Genomic DNA, 21,532 nt, shown 5'->3' with positions numbered 1-21,532 from the left:
GTTACTGCTCTAGGTTATTTTAAATATAATGAATACATTTGTAGCTATAAGTAAAACACTTGTGGATTATTTTCAATAAAATGAATACATTTGTAGCTATAAGCAAAACACTGCTGTGGGTTATTTTTTTATATAATGTGTATCTTTTTAGCTATAAATAGTCATTTTCAGTATAATACATTTGTAGCTAAAATTAAGAAAATTAAGTTACTGCAGCTGTAAAAAGTAAGGACTGCAGAATTCCATAAGCATGGACCTTTGTTTTTATTACTTTAATGACCTTGAGTAAACGAACTGTGCCTTGCCAGATAGGTGTATTTTTACTTCAGAAAAACACCACATATAATCTATGCATCTTAAAATTATCTAATGCAGCATACTAGTAAGAATTTTCATAAGTGAAAGATGAAATAAATAATTCCTATATTACATCATGTCTACATGAAAATAATTTTCTTGTTAATTCACAAAAATTTACTTATGAAAGTTTAATGATTCAGAGTATGAAACATAGTCAACAACAATTTCTTCATTCCATGTCTTTGAGTTTTGAAACAACCCTTTCTCCATTCCATGTCTTTGTTTGAGTTTGGAAATGAACCCTTTCTCTATTCCATGTCTTTGAGTTTTGAAACAACCCTTTCTCCATTCCATGTCATTGTCTGAGTTTTGAAACAACCCTTTCTCCATTCTATGTCATTGTTTGAGTTTTGAAACAACCCTTTCTCCATTCCATGTCTTTGTCTGAGGTTTGAAACAACCCTTTCTCCATTCCATGCCTTTGTTTGAGTTTTGAAATAACAATTTCTCCATTCCATGCATTTGTTTGAGTTTTGAAACAACCATTTCTCCATGACATGCCTTTGTTTGAATTTTGAAACAACAATTTCTCCATTCCTTGCATTTGTTTGAGTTTTGAAACAACCCAATTTGAAGCAGTCATATACAGCTGTTATTCTTGCTTGCAGCTGTGGTGGAAACTTACTGATCAATATTGGACCAACTCATGATGGTAGAATATTGCCAATTTTTGAGGAGAGATTGAGACAGATGGGACAATGGCTGCAAGTAAATGGAGAGGCCATATATGCAACCAAACCTTGGGTCTACCAGAATGACACATTGGCTCCAGACGTGTGGTGAGTTGATGATATTATATACTTTATTACTCTCTTTGGGGAATTCTTTTAGACTGGAATCCTTTTTTCCCCAGATAGTTCTTGTTGAATTTATTTAACATTCTGACTAATTACACTAAATTTTATGTGCAAAGCAAAGTCCCAGAAAGTCTGACAATTGTTATTTAAGCCCTGCTGCCTTTGATGTTTTAGGACTTTTGTCTCAGGAGAACTTATAATTAAAGGTTACAGCATTTGTCTAGGAAAATATGAACATGTTTTTTCTGAGTAATACTGCACAATCTGTGGGAGTGCAGTATTAGTATAGAAAAACATTCATATTTTCCGATACAAATTTAGTAACCTTCCTATTATATACTTTATTTCATTTTCCTACCTAAGACATAATAATATAAAGGAATACACTACAAGAAACAATTTAATTGAATTTATGCTGTATTTCAAAATATTAAATATCCAACCCCAGGTTCATCAATTCACAATAACAATATTAATGCACAAATAGCACTGCCCAGCAACCAATTAACTTTGTTGCACGCTCGACATTAGTTTTTTTTTTTATTCTCTTTTTAGCCTACTTAAACTTGAAAATTTTAGTCATATTTGAATGAATATGCATTGAAAAAGTTTTTGTAGCTGGTTTGGAATGGATGGATTTTGTTTTTCTGTTGATCTAACTCAGTTCTGCTTTTCTGCTGATGTTGAACTGGATTTTTGGGGTCAGTTCAGTCAGTAAGGACAGTGTGATTTCAGTTGGAAATGTAATCAAAATTACAGTACAGTTTCGGTGTGTATCAGGTTTTCCTTGACATGGGTCATGTCATTCAGATTTGCAGAACTAAGAAAGCACATTTTGAGGAAATTCAAGATGCATAAATGTATGTACAGTGGAGCCTCGTTAATCCGGACTCCGTTATCCGGAAACCTCGCTATCCAGACATAATTCAATGGGAACGGAATTCCTAAACGTTAATTTGCTCTGTTAATCAAGAAATCCGTGTTCCAGATCCAGAAATCAAAATCGGGGACCAAAGTGTAAAATTACATTAAAACTTGTCTCGATAATCCGGAAATAATCTGTCCAAAAATAAGAAAATTCGAAAAATCATATGTGAAAATACAATCAGAAGAATAATACATAAAACACAGTAGTGAAGCCCTTGAGAATCTATGGCCACTATCAATAACTAAGTAGCGTGACCATATTGTAACCAGCGATTGTATAAACAATGTCTGTTTTAGCTAGTCGCCGATGGGAGTGTTAATAATTAAATAAACACACTGAGATCAAATCGTCCACGCTTTTTGACATAACATATGGTAAATAAATTAAAAGTGTCATTAAGCCTCTTTGTTGTTTACCAATTGTATGTAACAATCACAGTTTATTGTTTGCTGTGCAAATACAGTTGACATTTTTAAGCTGTGGACAGTATAGGGCTTCAAAGAATCCAGGCAAACAAAGGTTGCAGACTTCTTCAGGAAATTGACATAATAAATGTATGTACAGTACATACATGTACATGAACATAGTGTGATGTGTTCGATGTGTTAGTTGTCTAAACTTCTATTTACTGTATATGTACGTACAAGCACATGTTATAATAATGTGAAATAAACACAAATTAATAGATGTATTCATTAATTTATTTCAACCATTATTGAATATACAGTACATTACATTTAAAGCTAGCATATACATGTACATATATACGGTGTGATGATATCGTAAAATAAAAAATGTGCATGATTCAATTATCCGGAAAACTCATTAATCCGGACATATTCGCTGGGAACGAATGTGTCCGGATTAACGAGGCTCCACTGTATATTTATTACCATTCTTATTACCAGCTAAAGAAGACATGTTTATGGCCTGTCACTTGCATGCACGCTGTTGGAGGGACTCCAACTATGACCTGTATCATACAATGTATTCTTCCATCACTAGTCTAACATTGTATCAAAATAGTTAAATGGTAAAAATTGCAAAGCAGCTGTTGTGTGACAGTCCATTTAGCCAGAAGAAATAATACTTTTTCGTCATCTTGGCTTATTGGCTCTGTTGCTCTAAGTTTCCTACCAAAACCTTCAGTTGCATTTTTTTCTCAAATTTTGTATTAGTAAAATGATACATCTCTGATAGATATGATATTCATTGGTCTCAATATGTTTTTCTATGCTATTTGTAAAGACCCTTGACAGCATATGATAAGATCTCTAAAGTTGAGAGTTTCTAATCAATTTTAAAATTGTCATGTCAGGGGTTTCCTGGATTCAGAATGTGTCATTTCCAAGATTTGAATCCAGCAGTACCAGTTCACCATATTGATTGATAAATTCTTGCTGGTCTGTGTCTTGTTTGTAACTTGTCTTTCCAAATTTCAGCTTATTATGAAACGATAAATGTAATTACTTGATTGTGATGTCCTGTTCACACTGGCTGGAGCTTGTAATAGAAGTCACACATGCAGTAAATAGTTACTTATAAAATTGGTCATGGATCATTAGTCCAGAATGTTGGGTGGCAACCCTTGTGGACATGTGTCTCACATTTTCTGAGCAAAATTGAAAAATTTAATTAAAATGTTCCATAACTTTGTCACTGTAGTCCAAGAAATCACTTCATGTGGATGTTGTAAGCAGTAAGGGTTATGTTTGCTGGCTAAGATCAGTAAGAAAAGCCAAATGTTATAAAATCAATATCTGGAGTCAGACGTGATCCTGCTTTTTTTTTGTTATTCTAAGAGCTTTCACAACACTGCATTCATTTATGCTTAAACAAAACTTGATGTTTTGGTACACTTCAGATTTGATTTAAAATTAGGAATAACATTTATTCAGAGTGAACCAGTGTGTATATATGTTTTCTCTGTTTCAAGTTTGCATAATCCTTGTTGTTGAAATGAGAGCAAATATCTCTTAAGAAAATAGTATTCTTCCTTATACAGGTACACTTCCAAGAATGAGACTGATACCCTGTCAGTGTATGCTATAATCCTGAATTGGCCTACAGGTGATACTTTGACATTGGGTGTCCCAGCTACCAGTCATGCTACTACAGTCCGTCTTCTTGGATACCCAGACATGTTCAGCTGGGAGCCAGGATCCATGGGTGGCATAAATATCAACATTCCCAGCATTCCATTCAACAAGATACCGTGTCAATGGGCTTGGGTATTTAAATTCCAGGGACTTAAAAACTAGTGAATAAAACTCAAAATTGGGTTATAATTCCCTTCTGGCATAGATTAGAAAATGTTTCTTTCTCCCCATGTAAAAATACATCTTATTTCTGCTTTATTGAAAAAGGTATCATTATCATTCAAGAATATTAATATAAGTACTGTATAATGTAGGTAAGAGAGAATAATATTTTGTTCTGGAGAATTACAAAAATTACAAACCTAATTTAGATTGAACAGATTTATTCCAGAAAGTCCCGATTAAATTGTAAATATTAAGATTAAGTAATTGAACAGAGCAATAATGCTAATTTGAGTCATATTTTCTAATACTATTAATGAATTTTACCAATGAGATTTCTTTCATTATTCTTTGAACTTTATTGGTAAAATGGCTTCCTTACTAAACTGCTCATCATTTATAATAATTGGTTCTAATGAGCCAAGAACTCAAATAAGTAAAATAAATAAGATTCAGTGATTAAAATAAAATAATGTCACCAATTTTAGTGGGATTGTTGACCATGCCCACCTTGCAAGACTTGGTGTGCTTTTAGTCCCCGTTTTTAATCCTTTAAATTGTCTTTGTTTGCAAAAGCAGGGTAGGATTTTTAAACTCAGGCTATTGCTGAATACCAGTAGTCAGTGAAATAGACCATTTTATATAACACTGCTCTAAATGAACCCTTCTTCCAATTGTATGAATTGTTTCTTTAGTAACTTTTTCAGGCAAAACAATACATAGGATTTTGTCTATACATTGAAAAATGACAAAATGAGTTTAAAAAAGTGTGTCATTTTTTTGTTAATTTGTTTGGGGGCCTTCCATTTAGTACGTACGCATGGAGGGAGATGGGGGGGGTAACCCAAATGCTTATGCTTTCATATGGGGTGGTTTACTGATGATGTATGTACACATAGGAAATGGGGGAGGTGAAACCTCGATAAAAATTAGTCTAATACGTAACGTGTTTGACTGGGTTCAGTCGGCGTTTGAATTTTAGTGGACACTTTTCAAACTTTTTAAAGTTACGCAGCTTATTTCTTTGATGCAGCCAGACATTCAACATCAGTGGACTATCTGTTTTATTAAACACATTAATATTATTAATCCTTGATCGTTTCTGCGTGGATTAAATATAAGCCGTTCTATCAAATTCAGGGTTTTTTTTTTGTTGCATCAAACATAAATATGCAGTGTGTGTGTGTGTAAACAAGTACACACCTGTACAGGGAGGGGGGAGGAGTCAAGCTTGCCAGATGTTTGCATACATACTAAATGGATGGCCCCTTGGTAAATGGTTTATGTCTATTATTGCATCTGCTGATTGTTATTCAAGTTCATAAAGAAAGTTTACTAAGGAGCAAAGATCAAAAGTGGGGACAGGATAATTGTTGTTGTAGGTGAGAAATTTTCTTAGTCCATCTTTTCTTAATCAGATGTAGACATTGTATAAATTGTAACCTTTATTTAGAAATACCTAGATCAAAAGGCAGTTTTATCTCTTTTTTTTCTTCTTTTCTTATACAGATTTCTGCCAAAACTTTGGTTAAGGTTTTGGTAACTGTAATAACCATCAGATATTTTGTATAGTTTTGTTAGAATTCTCATTAGGTGGATATTAAATTTGAGCATGATAAAGTAATTACAGAGGAACTATGTTTAGTTTCTGTCGAATTAACCTTGGTGCAAGCCTAACACAGCAACAGCTTTGGCATCCTTGAGCATGTCTCTACATCTATCAATCCATCAACACTTTAGATTTGGCTCAGTGTTTAATTTTTACTTATTTTAGCTGAATAGAAGGTGGATGGAACAAAAAGAATCTCATTATTTATCTGAAATAAATATATTTAAAGACCAGGCATTTAGTAAAACTAAGACTGTTATAATTTTACTAGTTCACCCTTTAACAAATGAAAATGAATGCAGAGTATAACCTGATATTCATAATACCCTTAATACTTTGAAGAAAATTACCCACAATGACTTGTAAAGATGGTGCCAGTTTGTACTGGAATCTCCACTGCATATGTTCATGTCTTTTATTTTAGATACCATCTTTGCCTTTTATTTTTTTTTCTTGTACTTAATGTTTACTACTAATTTAGAAGGGTTTATATTCATAAAGTTATTTTGTGCAGTTCTTAATTTTTACAGTTTTAGAACTTTTTCACAATATAGCCATTTTTGTTCTGAGGTGCTATTAAATGATAATACATATATTTATACATTTGTCTGCTAAACTGAAATTTAAATTCATTTACCTGCTCAAAATTGCAGCTTTTATGTTGTCAAGTTATGAAGTTACAGTTTTAATGTGGTGGAGTTTTTTTCTTCAGAAAACTGAAAAGAAATACCTACTAGCAGTGTATAAATACACTTTAATCAGTTTGTATGTTCTGTTCATGTTTTAAGCATTATTATAGAATATGCTGGTAAAGTGTAATAGTTCTGCCTTCATCTTCTTGTGTTAAATTTTATATGATGAAAAATGTGTTTTCTATTTTTGTTTGTTTTACATATAATCAGAATGTAGTTTGAGTGGTGGTTAATACTGCAGATGTGCTTGTACTTTTGTGGATACTCATTTTTGTGAATTTCTTGTTTCCTAAGGACAATCAATTTCAAGACAGGTATAAAATGAAATTGCCGTTAATGCCATTTATGTAAGAGACGTCCAAAACATGAAGCACTGGCAAATGTACTTTAATTTTTTTAACATAAAAACAATGCATACAAAAATGTGCAAACCAGCAATACTGTGGTGTGAATTTATGTATGATGAAAGTGTTAATTGTGTTAATTATCCCAGTAAACAAGAGAAGTTGTAAGCATTAAGATACAGCTATTTGAGATTTACATATTTATACCTAAGTGTTTATATATCAGAGATGTTTATTTTATACTAAGTTTACTTGTATATACTTTATTGGTACATTGCATACTGCCGATTTAAAAAAAAGAGCATATAAATAATAAGTATAAGTGTTCAAGCATCATACATGTATACACTGCATAAGAAAAATTGGTTAGCAGAATAAAGTTTGTAGCAAATATACTTCTTAATGTGTGGTAATTGTAGACACTCAACGTGTGGTAATTGTAGACAGTGTGTGGTAATTGTAAACAATCAGTGTGTGGTAATTGTAGACACTCAGCGTGTGGTACCTGTAGACTCTCAATGTGTGGTACCTGTAGACACTCAATGTGTGGTACCTGTAGACACTCAATGTGTGGTAATTGTAATTGTAGATACTCTGGCTCATCATTACTGCAAGGTTTATGAGTTCTGAAATTACTAAGATTTCCACACCACTGTAATGCTAACTATAAAAAGTGCAGTTACACTTTCTTATCTGACATGCATAGCAACAGGTCAAGTTTCAGGCCTTTCAGATCCTTTAAACTCTTTCACCAAGACAACTGGGTGAATACTTATAGAAATAATCAAAATCATATCAAATTCCATTTGCTGTCATGTAGTCAGAGCTCAACCTCCATCTAAAGCCTATAAATAGTGAAAACAGTTTAAAAGAACACTCAAAAATTCAATTTATGCGATTTATAATATTGCATTCTTTGGTATTCAGCTGTAGACTTCAAAATCAGCATGCTGCTAATGTACTTTTAAAAAAATGCATGAATGCTTGGGTTTATTCCTAGACTTTACAGTATTTGTTGTGAAATATCAGTAAAAATGAGTGCAGGAAGAATTTAAGATAAAACCAGTTCTTGTAACTATGGAGTGTTGAAACCATTTCTGATATTCTTCAGCAATAACAAGATTTTCAAATTGGCTGCTGTGGATGTCAGATTAGCACCAGTTTCATTTTGAACCAACAAGACATGAAAAGTCGTTTGGTGAAAACCCTTGTTGATACAACTTAACCATGGTGACCGCATTGGATAAAAGACGATTTAATATCAACAAGACATTGTAAGAAGTCTTTTGGTGAAAGCCCAATATGAATATGACAAGCCGTCTAGGAGATGTAACTGTAACTAGATTTGCAAGATGGCCATTGCAGCAGTCATATTGGAAGTCAGATCAGCACTACATACATGCCAACCATTACCCTTTTGGCCTGATCAGTATGCTCTTTTCTCACCAAATTACATCTTATGCTCATTTGTAGATAGATTATGCTTTTCTGGTACATTAAAAAATCAAATTAAAAAAGTTGTGTTTGTCATTTATATTATCTTATTAATTCCACTTCTCATAAAATTTTTAGAATATTCTAAAAAGAAAGACTGCTGCATAAGAATAGCATAAGCTAATTTGTCCATCATAGATCTACATGTACTTTCCAAATTGTCTGTTTCTAGCAACTGTCTATGACCCATTTCCAAGAAAACAGACAGGTTTCTTCAATATGAAACTTGGCCTCACAGATTCATTATAGTGATAAACAACTTAGTTTTCCAGACCAGTCTGTATCTTTAAAGAAAATGGCACCAGATATAAAGTGAAACATGCTTCTATGGTTTGACTTGTGGATAAAAATTCTTAAAGCAGATGAGTCTTTATAAACTTCAAAATATGTCCAATCAGAAAAAAGACAAATTGACACCGCTTTACAAATCTGTAAAGAAGAATATAAGAATGATGTAATATGGCACTCAGACTGAGCTCATTGCAGAATTTGTGTTCACGATCATTTGGCAAAAGTTAGATGAGTACACTATTTAAAGTAAGTGTTGAATATAAATAGTTTCTCAGTATGCTCTGTGTTTGCATTATGGTTCTAATCTATGGATTTTGCCCATTTTTGCTAAGTATTGTGTCCTGTAAATCCAGGTTAGTAGTAAAAATATTTTTCATAGAGTGTACTGTAATTATGGCATATAATGTATTACCTATGATGTCACCATCTCAATAAAGTATTGTTACTAATATGAAAACTAGTTATGTATAGATTACACTTTTTATGCTTAATCAAATAATGCAGAGGTGGGCAAACTGCGGCCCGCCAAGGGTTTTCATGTGGCCTAGGAACAAGTCATCATTCTTACTGACTCTGTTTGTTACTCTGTTTATCAAATAAATGTGCTTCTTTTGAAGTTTAAGTTTAAGATTTCAAATATTAACAACATATTAACAACTGATAATTAATTAGATGTTATTTAGATAAACCTTTTGTTTTTTGCTATTTCAAATATTAATTATTTTACTTAATGAACTATGCAGCCTGCAACAAGGTGTAAATTTGTGTATGCGGCACTTGCACTGGAAAGTTTGCCCACTTCTGAAATAACGCATATATCCAGACACAAATCCATTAAATCTGAGATTACTATAATCAGCAACTAGATTTAGTACAATGTATGCATCTAGTAATATTCCCTTTACTTGAATATCCAACAACTGGAATCCTACTTCTTCTGCCATATTACAATATTGCATAGTAGTGGAATTGACATATTTTAGGTGTAAACATTTCCATCAAAATCGATGTATATGGCTCATCTAACCTAACCCAAGTCAACTATACAACATTTACATGCTTTTGTCACATTAAGATCCTATTTATTACAAACCCATCTTTCCACAGTTGTAGACTTCTTTTATCTATGAGATTCTGATAATTTTGCCATTAACCAAAATGGTGGGGCGGATCTTTTGCAATAAATTAAGGTGTTTGAAAATTTGAAGCCACTAGACAAAATTATAAAACATGAATTATCAGATATATCTTTTAATAATATCAATTTTGAATTGCAACATACAGATACAGGTGAAAAGTGTATATATCTTGTAGAATTCTGACATGAAAATAGATTTCAAGATATGACAGTTTTTGTCATAACTAATTCATACTTGCACAATCTATAAAATCTCGAGATTAATAAATTAATGGAGTGAAATTGGATGTACACTTTAACTGGAAATTACACTACAAGTCCATCAGAAAAAAATATTTTTAAAGTCTAAGTGCATATTCAATATTGCAGTCATAACCTCTGCAACTCATAAGGTGAAGTGATATAATTAAGATCACACAATACTTGTACTGATCTTACTGTCATATCAACAAGGGCATATGTTCATTTATACAATAAAAAAAATATGCAATTATTCATTTCACTGTTCTGTCATAACCTCTTGACTGTTTCAAAGTTTCAGAAATGTTATAATACTTTCCTTTAACCATTTTAATTCCAGGTACTACCATATCCATTGAGATATAGATATTAGTTTTTCTCGAGTACCAAAATGTGACACCCCCCCCTTTTTTTTTTGTGTGTGTTCAGCCCATTATTTATATGGCCAGAAAGTAAAAGACTAACACCAAACTTAATCTAAGTAAGTTTTACACATTAACCCCTGAGCCAAACAGCTAGGCAGTCCCCCGCAGCATACTTGCAGAGATCACCTAGAGCAGTGTTAGCCTTTCCAGTGCCTGTATCCCTGAGACTAGCTGACAGCAATTGGATTGCAGATTTTTATAGAAGGGACTACTTGCAATAAAATTGTTATTAGTTTATTTGTATTCATTTAATTCAGCTGAAATTTGGCATGGCAGTTCTCAATAAACTTACATACATAATGGTGTAAATTTCATGCTACATGCAGAAATAAAACTAATGCATGATGGTGAAAACAAATGATGTACTTGCCAATTTGCTTCTCTTGCCGTGAATTCACACAGAATTATTAACACCATCAACACATGGAATAATTATAATTTATGTACACAGAAATTCCACTCGTTGTCTTGTGTAAACTAAACATCCTGTAAATACTGTACACAAATGGGCATATTTTACTTGCTCTTTACTTACCTTTCTTCCTTAGAACTCTCACTGAAAGTTTTAAAACTAACAAAACACTTAACAAACCTTGAACTATGAACACTCATGTTAACAACATATATTTCCCAAACATTTATTTAACGATTATTCAAAAGAAAAAGAAGCTCCACGAAATCAAATGCATTTGCATCAGGGTCTAAATCCGTTGCTGGTCCTTTGTATAGCCTCTTGTCAATGTGTGTTTTATCATTTACGATCATCGATCAGCTCTACTTTCATTTTCTTCTTCTTCAACATTCTCATTCTCGTCACTACCGCTGTTATTTTTAATAGCTTTTTTGATGTCACTATCAATCACGTCTGATTAAAATCCAGAAAATTCTCCGTCAGAATCTGTCAAGTAAAAGTCTGCTCCCAGTTGCTGATTCTCGTCAATTTGCATCATTTTCAGATGTATATATTTTTACTGTTTCTGCTGCCATCGAAGTCAAATTTTTTTCCCTCCGTTTAGCAATGTTCACTCTATCTATGGAAGCTACAATTTTATTGGTTAAACTGTTTGTATAATTAGGAAATGGCTTCAAATCAACCAATGGTTTGCACCGATTTAACTCGTCGTGCAGGAGAAAGACATTGATAAATACTGCCTTGCAAACTCGGCGCTCGGGATACAAGCTATTTAAACTCAGCCATGTTAGCAAGGCACGCAGGAGATCAGGGAGGAAAAGTACGACGAGTATACTCGTCGTCAGGGGTTAATGTGTTAACATTGAGGTTACATTCCAGCTTTCACAAAATTTCACTTCTCACATGTTAATTACATCATGTTCAATATTTGCAATGAAAACTGTTCAATGCTGGAGCTTTTTCATCTCTTATAGTCCAAACAATAAAATTCTAAGTAGCTGATTGCATCAGCTTATTTATAAGTCAAGAACTATCTTGCAACCATTTAAATGTGTCCAAAATATCCAAAATTCTGTATCTTTGCTTTCCCTGACAAATTTTACTGCAACTAATGGGCAATTAAGTATCTGAATTTGCCTTTTTAAATCAAAATTTGAAGAATACCTGACTGGCTAAACTATTATAATTTAACTGCAAACATTTGATACACATTTATGCTTTTTTAAACCAGGCATTCACTCTAAGTGCATAGTTTTACATTCAAATCCTGTGGTAATCATATTAGGCACACTGTGTTACATTCAAACCATGTGGTAATTTTAATGGACACATAGTTTTACATTCAAACCCTGTGGTAATCTTCCTTGGTTACATAGTTTTACATTCAAACCCTTTGGTAATCTTACTGGGCACATAGTTTTACATTCAAACCCTGTGGTAATCTTCCTGGGCACATAGTTTTACATTCAAACCCTGCAGTAATCTTACTGGGCACATAGTTTTACATTCAAACCCTGTGGTAATCTTCCTGGGCACATAGTTTTACATTCAAACCCTGCAGTAATCTTACTGGGCACATAGTTTTACATTCAAACCCTGCAGTAATCTTACTGGGCACATAGTTTTACATTCAAACCCTGTAGTAATCTTACTGGGCACATAGTTTTACATTCAAACCATGTGGTAATCACACAGAGCACATAGTTTTATATTCAAACCCTGTGGTAATCATACTGAGCACATAGTTTTACATTTCTGCATCATTATTTATGTTACTGACTAGTTATCAGGAAAATTTTCTTCAGGAATATAATGAGTGTGTGACACATTTTGAAATTGAAAATAACCCAATGATTTTTCAAAGAATTCTGTTCATTACAGTACCAAAATAAAATACTATTGGGAAATACCATAGTATACAACACACGTTGTACTCTTTACACTATGCAAATACTACACAGGAACCTTCTATTATAGAATTTTCTCGCACAAAATAAGGATTATATGGATTTTTTTTAATACCCGCCCCCCCCCCTTTTTATTGCTTTATTTCATTTTATTTTCATCAATGTACCTAACAGCACATGGGTGATCATAAGATGCAATTTAATGCATAAAACTGTAATGACTATGCCAAAAATCACTACGGCTTGCAGGTATAGAATGTGTAAACACTCCTACTGAAAGTACTCTATAGTCCACCACTTTCAATTTTAATACCACTTGTACTGGCTAACCATCCTCAATTTAAAAAACTACCTATTCTACACATTGTATACTGAATACAGAGAAACCAACGTATCAGAAGGTAACTGTACGCAACCATGTTTGGTTAATTAACTTTAACAGTTTGATAGTTATGCTCCAGAAATGAAAATATGAAAATATTTATATTTATGGAGAAAGAAATGGACCTATCGACAGTTATATATCATAGTACAGGGGATAAACATAAACCATGACAGAAATGGACATTGCAACAGTTCTATCCCACTGTACAGGGGATAATCATGACCCACAACAGACACTGATGACAAATGGATTACAAACAAGATGGACAAAGTGATGACTACGTACCTTAGTCTGTATTACATACCAGGTGAATAATCATGGACCATGAGAATTTGTACTTACTACATGTACCCATGCATAACATGGCAGCCAAATCTAAATATCAACCCTGGATCATTTTTCAGTAAATTTCTGAACATTTCTCCTGAAATTGAGATTCAACATTATCTCACTTATGATACTTTGTGTAATTTGTATCATGCTGAACAATAACATGGGTTGATATTTTCAAACCAGTATAGCTGTATCTGTGTTCTTGAAAAAGAGATTAGAGAAATTTCTCAAAACTGAGGAAAACTTTAAATCTTCCCAGGAGATTAAGAAATACTCTAGGACCAGGGAATTCAGTTTTGTAATTCTTGATGTAAGGTGACTATTCATTTAAGAATTCTCTACAGTCAACCAAGCAATAAGAAAAACACTTTAAAATATCTGAATTGGATGAAGAAAATTTGAAAAGTTAACTGTGAACAGATCTGCAATCATATAACATGCCAGAAGAATGGGGGTCTGGGCTCTTGATTTATCGGCACCTTTTGTTACAGCTGGGTCAACACTGTTCACAAATAAGGCACACAATACACTCGAAAACATATACAGGGTTTGTATGGTATTTGAAGGTCTTTGACAGTTTGGAAAAATGATGTAGCAATTTCAAGGCCTTGAAAGTTTGGGAAAATCGATCAGATTACCCTGAGGTCTTTAAAAGTCTTTGAAAATTGAAATAAACACAATCATTTTAATTTCTTTCCATAATCAGAAATAAAATTGTCCTAGGTTGTTAGATTCAGATGATGTAGTTTAGTTTTCCTGGTTTCTTTCTTTTGATGACCCTTTCAGTTTCATTACCACCGCAAAAATAAACGAGCATTTGTTGGGCCAACCAAAGCTGTCCTTGGTGGTGACTTCAATAACACATGCACTCTTCATCAAAGCAAGCCAGTGATAATCATCAATAAAAACAATGCACCCTTCATCAGAGGAAGTCTGCACCATAACTATTTTCAGCACATTTTTTTGTTTTCTAATTTCATTGTGTTTGTTTTTTGTAATTGTAACATTATATATGTTTTTAGGTGTTATCTAATGTTGTGAAGCACTTAGAGGTTCTAAAAATTGGGCGCTATACAAAGTCCTCATTATTATTATTATTATAATCACAAATAAAATTGCCTAAGGTCATTAGATTTGGATGTAGTCAGTTGGCCAATCGAAATGTTCATTACACTAATTCATGAATATTTTTAAAAAAGAAAATGTAATTTTGGTTACATTGAACAAGTGCTCAGTCTATGCTGAAAGTTCGCAAAATTAACATATACTTGATGATTCAAAATTTTTGTTCAGTCGATTTACATCTTCAGTTTTGTTTCACCTCGTGTTTAAAAATGCCAGGTCTTTGCTCTTTCAATGATATCTGGCTTGAAAAAGAGAAATACAAGGAATGGCTGAAAAATGATAAAATATGTAAACGAAAGGCATTTTGTAGATTGTGTAAAAAGACGATCAACTTGGCTTCGATGGGAGAAGGAACCCTTACAAGTCATGCAAATGGTAAGATGCAAATTAGTACACAATAACTACACACTTTTCATTTAGTGGAACAAAGATGCAGAAGTATAAGCTATTGGTAGTTTTGGGCAAAATAAAGATAACTCTTAACTATTGCAGTATAAAATAAGATATTGTTAAATTTGATGATTTGGGAGACATGGCAAATTGAAAAGAAGGCCTGTTTAAATTTAATTTTTCTGTTGGTTTATTAAACACATTTGAGGGGAAAAAAAATCATTTTTGAAAATTTTGTTCTACATAAAAAATGTTCCTTGGTTTAATACAGAAATGAATGTTGAACATCCGTTTTAATAAATTCAATAAAGTAATATACTTACTTTGATAATGCATCACCGCTATTGACGTCTTGACGTCTGATAAAATTCTTGGCTAATACTTGATAGTCTAGCACTGATAATTACTTTTATTTTGTTTCCAGGATATAAGCACCAACAAAATAAAAAATCTGCAAAACAAGGCATGCCAGTAAGTGGATACTTTTCACAGCCAGCAACTTCTACTTTAAAGACTAGTTTAAATAATTTGTGCACTAAATCTTAAGTACTACAGGCCACAGCTCTCTGGACATTGAAATGTATTCACTGCCACTACAGCTTGAACTCGTGCAAGGGCATCAACAATATTTTCAAAGCAATGTTTCCTGACAGTACGATTGCTGAACAGTTTTCATGCAGTGAAAGCAAGGCTGCCTATCTTGGTGTGTTTGGAATAGCACTTTTTTTTGCTAATCAGTTGTTGACAAAAGTAAGAGAGGCCAGCTTGTATGTTCTTCTGGGACTGCAACAAAATCAGACCATAATATATCCCTTCTCAATTTCTTGGTCATACTTGTGTTGAAGATCTGGTGGACAAATTTGAGCCCATTTTGTCTGACCTCAGGTATAAGAGTCTGCTATCTGGATAAGAAGCAGAGGAGAAGCATGAAGAGAAAATCAGAAAAGGAAAGAGTTAGCCATGGATGAAGTGGATGAACTTAAAGCAAAAGAGCTGTGTCTAGAAGCTGACATTGCCAGCCTGCATGCTTCCCCTGTTCAGAAGGAAGAAGAAGCCGAGTTAAAAAGGCTCATTGTGTTTATCACAGTGCCAAATGCTCTTAGGAGAAGAGCAGAGAAAAAGATGAGTGGTGGCTTCTCTTTCCAAAATGAGTGAAGAGAAAAAACAGCAACTATAATAATGCATTTAAAGCAGTGCTGATGTCTGTTAAGAGAACAATTTATTTTGTATTAAATCTGATGCATAAGTTACATATTTACGAAAAAATAATGATTGTTAACCTATCTTCTCGATCATTAAAAAACAATTTTAGGAAATTATTTATTGTCTGAATTTGATCATTAAACAATATTGTTGTATTTTGCATTCATTTTTTTCTTCTATAACATAACTTGTATACAAAATGTTAGTGAAAATAGGTCTTGCAAAACTATGTTTGTGGCCTTTGAAAGTTTGGAAAAGTATTTGAATTTATCATTCAGAATTCTGGATGAACCCTGATATAGTGGTTATACCTACTACTCATTTTAGACAAGAGACCTCCTTTTTGATGAGTCTACCTAAAGAAAGTTTTAATTTAGGAATATTTTTGCATGTGTACGTACTTACATATGTATATACAGACAGATGGATGAACATACACACATGAGCCAATGTGATTGCCATATAAATTTTTTACCATGGTAGGTTAAACAATAATGAATTTCAACCTTGAAATCAAGGTCATAATGTTTTTTCACTGACAATGGTAATATGGGTGGTTAACCGTTCAAACTATGTGACATTTAGGAAAGAACTTACGTGTCCTTTCAAAGTATTAATCTTCACTAAAAGGATGGATTTATAACTTGCATTCTGTAATCGTGATCATTTCTGTCAAAAAATTACACAGAATTACAAAGACGCATCAGCAAACTGCATTACATCAACAATATATGTATCTTAAAAAGTAATGCCATAAGGAAAAAAAGGAGAAAACATTTTAATGTACAAATGCCAATGGCTCAGGAGTCCAAATATTAAACATGTAATGCCCATATTTCAACTGGTCATATATCTCGCATGCAGTCATAATATATTCCCAAAAACTTCACAAATCTAAACCACAAGATCACATTCCAGAAATCTACAAATAAAATAAAATTCATTGTTAACATGATAAATACTCATGGCTGTTTTTTGTCCTTTCACTCAATGTAATTTAAGTACATAATGAAATGAGACAATGCGTCCCAAATAACACTTAACTTTTGTGTATTTCTATACCATGTCATATGTGTAAAAGAAAACAGAAAAAGTTACAGGGATAAATGTGTATCAGACTTTAAAATGAAGTTTATGGACATATTCATATCAGCTTCACCTGTATTAAGATAATAGCAGTTTTCCACTTAAGTGACAAGATAACTCAAGAGCTACAGTATACTGTCTTAAAAATCAGATTCAAACAATGTTCCAGTTCTTAAACCTAAATATCTTGGGAGGCCTTGGCTTTTTTGGTTGGTGGGTCCTCCTGTTCTAAATCAGCAGGCTCCTCTGGTCCATTAGCAGTGATCGTTTCCACAGAAAAGGGCTTCACATCTTGAATTGCCATCTCCCCATCATCATTTACTGCATTATGATTTTTGTCCGCTTCATGGGCTTTAATAGCAAATTCCCCATTCTTCCGTTTTTCCTCAACCTCTTTCAAAGTGACGGTCAACTTCTCAATTAAATTATTGGCATCTTCAAGAGAGAAACACATTGGAGGTTTCATTTTGAGGATATTCTCATATGGTCCATCTGTACTCATGATGATGTATTCCTGCTTCATCCTGAAAAGTAAGAGGGAAAAAACAGGTCATCTCGTACCTTATTTCCTTTATATTATTGTAGAATGTTTTTGCAGTGTATCCATGAAGCAATAATAACTGAACCATACTTGGGAAAGATAAATAGGACAATTATTTTGATCAAAAAAGAAATGTGAATTTTAAGTAACATTCAAATGATCAGATCAATCAGATAGAGTACCTGCTTTCTGACCCCATAAGCCCATGATCCCACCCCACCCCACCAGGGATTTGATATAAGGGCATAAACCCATTATCCCATGGTACCCTAACCAAGGATTTGATCCAAGGGCAGAAATGCTTCTGGGAGAAGGGAAGGAATATGTTTTCATATTTCAAATACAGTTTAAACTGAATGAAGAAATATTGAAATAAACGTTGTGAACCCTAGGGCCCATCAAGAATGTAGCCCATGAGCAGGAGTCATGCAATGTGACACTTAATAACGTAATATTCTAAATGTGTACTGAATTAGGCACAACTTTGTTAAAATAATCTGATGAAAAAAGATCACCAAAAAGTGTCTACCTTGTAACCTAAATGAACCCACCCAGGGAACAATAGTGGTTTACGAAGAAAGAAAATACTGACCATATAAAATCCCAAATATTAAGTGAGTTAGAGGAGGAATTATTATAATTTTATTTTTTAAATTTCTATTTATCAGTCCTCCCAGCATCCATGACAAAGTTTCTATATAAAAAAAAATATCTCAAAATTGGGTATTTTTAGAATTCAACTTACCACTGCGTCTCACACACTACTTGGATGCTTTTATTTGAACTTTGTAGGCCACATGTCTAGTTGGTGTAGCTGTGCAATAATGTTTCATCTTTTTCCTTTGGTTCATTATGGTTCATTATTTTACATTTCTTGAAAATGTCGTTTAAAAAAAGGGATATTTTGAGAATTCAGCTTGTCATTGTTTCTTATCCCACAGTACTTTGAGGATTTTACTGAAACTGTGTAAGCTAAGTCTGTGGTTGGTGCACGTACACTATTTCCTTCTGTTCCATTTCTGAAATCTCTTGAAATCATTTTGAAAAGAGGAAGCGTCAGAATTCCAATTGTTTATGGTATGCATGCAAACAATGTTACAGCTGGACGTATATAGCAGTGTGGGAAAAATTATCTTTTAAAGGTCTTGAGAGAAGGGGTTTGCCATTTTATAAAGAACCTGTTAAGAAGAACATGCCTAAAATATAGGGGTATGTGTGTCTGTGTGTATAGCTGGCAACAATTCTCTTTAAAACTTAACATGATATAAAGGTTAGAAAATATAAGTACATTGTTAACAAGCCAAAACTGATAATGTAATGGAATGCACTGTATTTTCCTGGTAATTCCATCATTTAAGTGTTTTCATTTTGTATTAGCCACTGATATCTATACATACTGCAGGTGTAGCATTAGTCAATATAGTTTTGATTTCCTCACGACTGTTTATTACATTGCCCATCACAAGTCACTTGTTCTATAATCGCAACTTAAATGTTTCCCCTGGGAAGACATTAATGTCCATATATCAGGGGGAGGTAAAGCCTGCTCAGCCTATGGGTGCCACATTTAGATACAACAGTTCATAAATATATAATTGCAAAGACAAATTAATTTGTTTTTTTCAAGTTTAAAGGATTCAAACATAAGTGGGAACATAAACTACCCTTCAATATAAGACCGTAACTTTGATCTTTTTGAAATAAGAGCATTTGAAATAGCTCTGTCTTGATTCTGTTGCTTATATTTCAACCTGTAGCAATTGGAAATGATGTGCCCATTCTTTTCACAAGAGTGCACATAAGAGATAAGGATTTCTGATCCATCTTATCAGACATTTGATTTCTAAAATATATAAGTACTCATATGAGACTGAGATGAATTTTTACCAAAAAAAACTGCTGAGAGGAAGACTTAATAAGAAATGAAACTCTGTGAGTCAGGGAATAATTATCACATGTGCAAGCAGCATTTTTTCCAAGTTTCAACTTTTTCATTACCATGATAGGTCTTGACATTACTATGGATAGGTTTGTGAGTGTGTGTGTGTTGTTTGGATTTTTAATGTAGCTTTAACAAATTTTCAGTCATATCGCTACGACGTCTGCAGTGTACCAGTTTATAATGATGTCTAGCACAGGGGCATCATGCTGCAGATAGTAATATGATGTCCCACCCAGTCACATTATCCTGACACCAGGCCGACCAGTCCTAACACTAACCCTTTATTCTGAGCGCCTAGCGAGGCAGCTGTTAGTACTATTTTGTTAAGTCTTTGGAATGATTCAGCCAGGGTTCAAACCCATGATCTCCTGCATCCAGGGTGGATGCTCTAACCACTAGGCCACCAGAGCAGTCACACTACAATATCGATGCAATTCCTGAACTCTTTAATAAACATGAGCTGCTAATGGTTATCGTAAACTTGTGTGTAAGGGGGTGGGGGTGGAGTGTGCTCCACCTGCCAGTTCTCTCTCTCTCTGCATTTGCCTCCTTTCTCTCTGCATTATTCTGCATCTGTATTTGCCTATCTTCTTTTACTCTCTGCATCTCGCCTTTCCTCTCTATGCATTTGCCTCTCCTTTTCCTCTTTCTAACTTTACATTTCCATCATTTCTTTCTGAAGCTGAAGATTTCTTAATTCCAATTCCATCAAATTTCAAATCAAACCCTTCCTTTCTCACCAAATACTGAATATATATTCTTTATCTCTTGTTATATTAAGGATGCTCTTGCTTCAGAATGATCATAATGTCAAGCAACTCATCCTTTTTCATGGACTCTAACCCTCCCTAGGTAGGACTTAAAAAACAAAGTTCACTACATTAGATGATATTGTGAATGCTTGCTGGTTTCACTAAAGATTTCACAAAGGTGAAATTAAAATCAATGAAAGCTCCGAAACACAATCAAATTAAATTTTAAAGACACATTTTTAATGTCTCCAAAATGTTTTAAAGAAATTCAGATACCAGACAAGCCCCAATTTCTGTTAGAGATATGACAAAAGTCATGTAGGCAAAACTGCATTCACATCCCTCAATCACAATCGTGACAAAATTCAGGTATGCAATAATTCTACCATCAATCAGACAAGTCAAGCACACAACACTTGAATTTCAGCAATATACCAATTTAATGTTACAAATGTCCTTAGTCCTATTTGCTGATATACCTATAAACTTAAAAGTTGCCATAACTGGGCCAAAATTTAGAATTTGTTGGTTTTTCTCACAGATTTCAAAACAGTCCAACTACTTCCAAAGGGATGAATGTTTTTTATTTCAAAAAAGGTCAAAGCCACCTACTACTCTGTAAAATATACAGTGAAGCCTGTTCAAACACATACCTGATTTTGACGGACAACAGCCTATAATACATAGAATGACATCATTCTTATTATGTAAATTCATACGAATTTGAAGATAATTGTTGAAAATGGACATAAAATGTTCTCTTTTTGACTGACTGCTTTGCATGTTTTACTACATGTAAGAGTCTAACTTCAGTTATCTAAATAGATGCATGAAAATGATTAATGCAAAAATGGCATATTGTTACCCATTATATAGG

At 33.4% G+C, this 21,532-nt stretch overlaps 1 protein-coding gene and 1 pseudogene across 3 annotated transcripts in view; one reads left to right on the top strand and one right to left on the bottom strand.

Annotated features, from left to right (window-relative positions):
- The window catches only part of LOC149806037 (alpha-L-fucosidase-like), a 34,175-nt pseudogene extending 24,942 nt beyond the window's left edge, over positions 1-9,233 (top strand). Inside the window, exons 7-8 of the transcript XR_016419842.1 lie at positions 969-1,139; positions 4,091-9,233. The product of XR_016419842.1 is annotated as an alpha-L-fucosidase-like (transcript). The remainder of the gene's footprint in view (positions 1-968; positions 1,140-4,090) is intronic.
- Positions 9,234-10,011: 778 nt separating this feature from the next.
- The window catches only part of LOC149806036 (5-phosphohydroxy-L-lysine phospho-lyase-like), a 53,696-nt gene continuing 42,175 nt past the window's right edge, over positions 10,012-21,532 (bottom strand). For both annotated transcript variants that reach the window (XM_089950896.1, XM_089950897.1), the window contains one exon: positions 10,012-17,944. In XM_089950896.1, coding sequence (XP_089807022.1) covers positions 17,599-17,944 — 346 coding nt within the window. In that variant the 3' untranslated portion in view covers positions 10,012-17,598. The remainder of the gene's footprint in view (positions 17,945-21,532) is intronic.

Source organism: Sinohyriopsis cumingii, chromosome 2 (genome assembly GCF_028554795.1).
Source record: "Sinohyriopsis cumingii isolate HCF-2022 chromosome 2, ASM2855479v2, whole genome shotgun sequence".
In the NCBI taxonomy this organism is placed as follows: Eukaryota; Metazoa; Mollusca; class Bivalvia; order Unionida; family Unionidae; genus Sinohyriopsis; species Sinohyriopsis cumingii.
The sequence above is the reverse complement of the archived record's forward strand: the minus strand, read 5'-3'. Positions and strand labels throughout refer to the sequence as shown.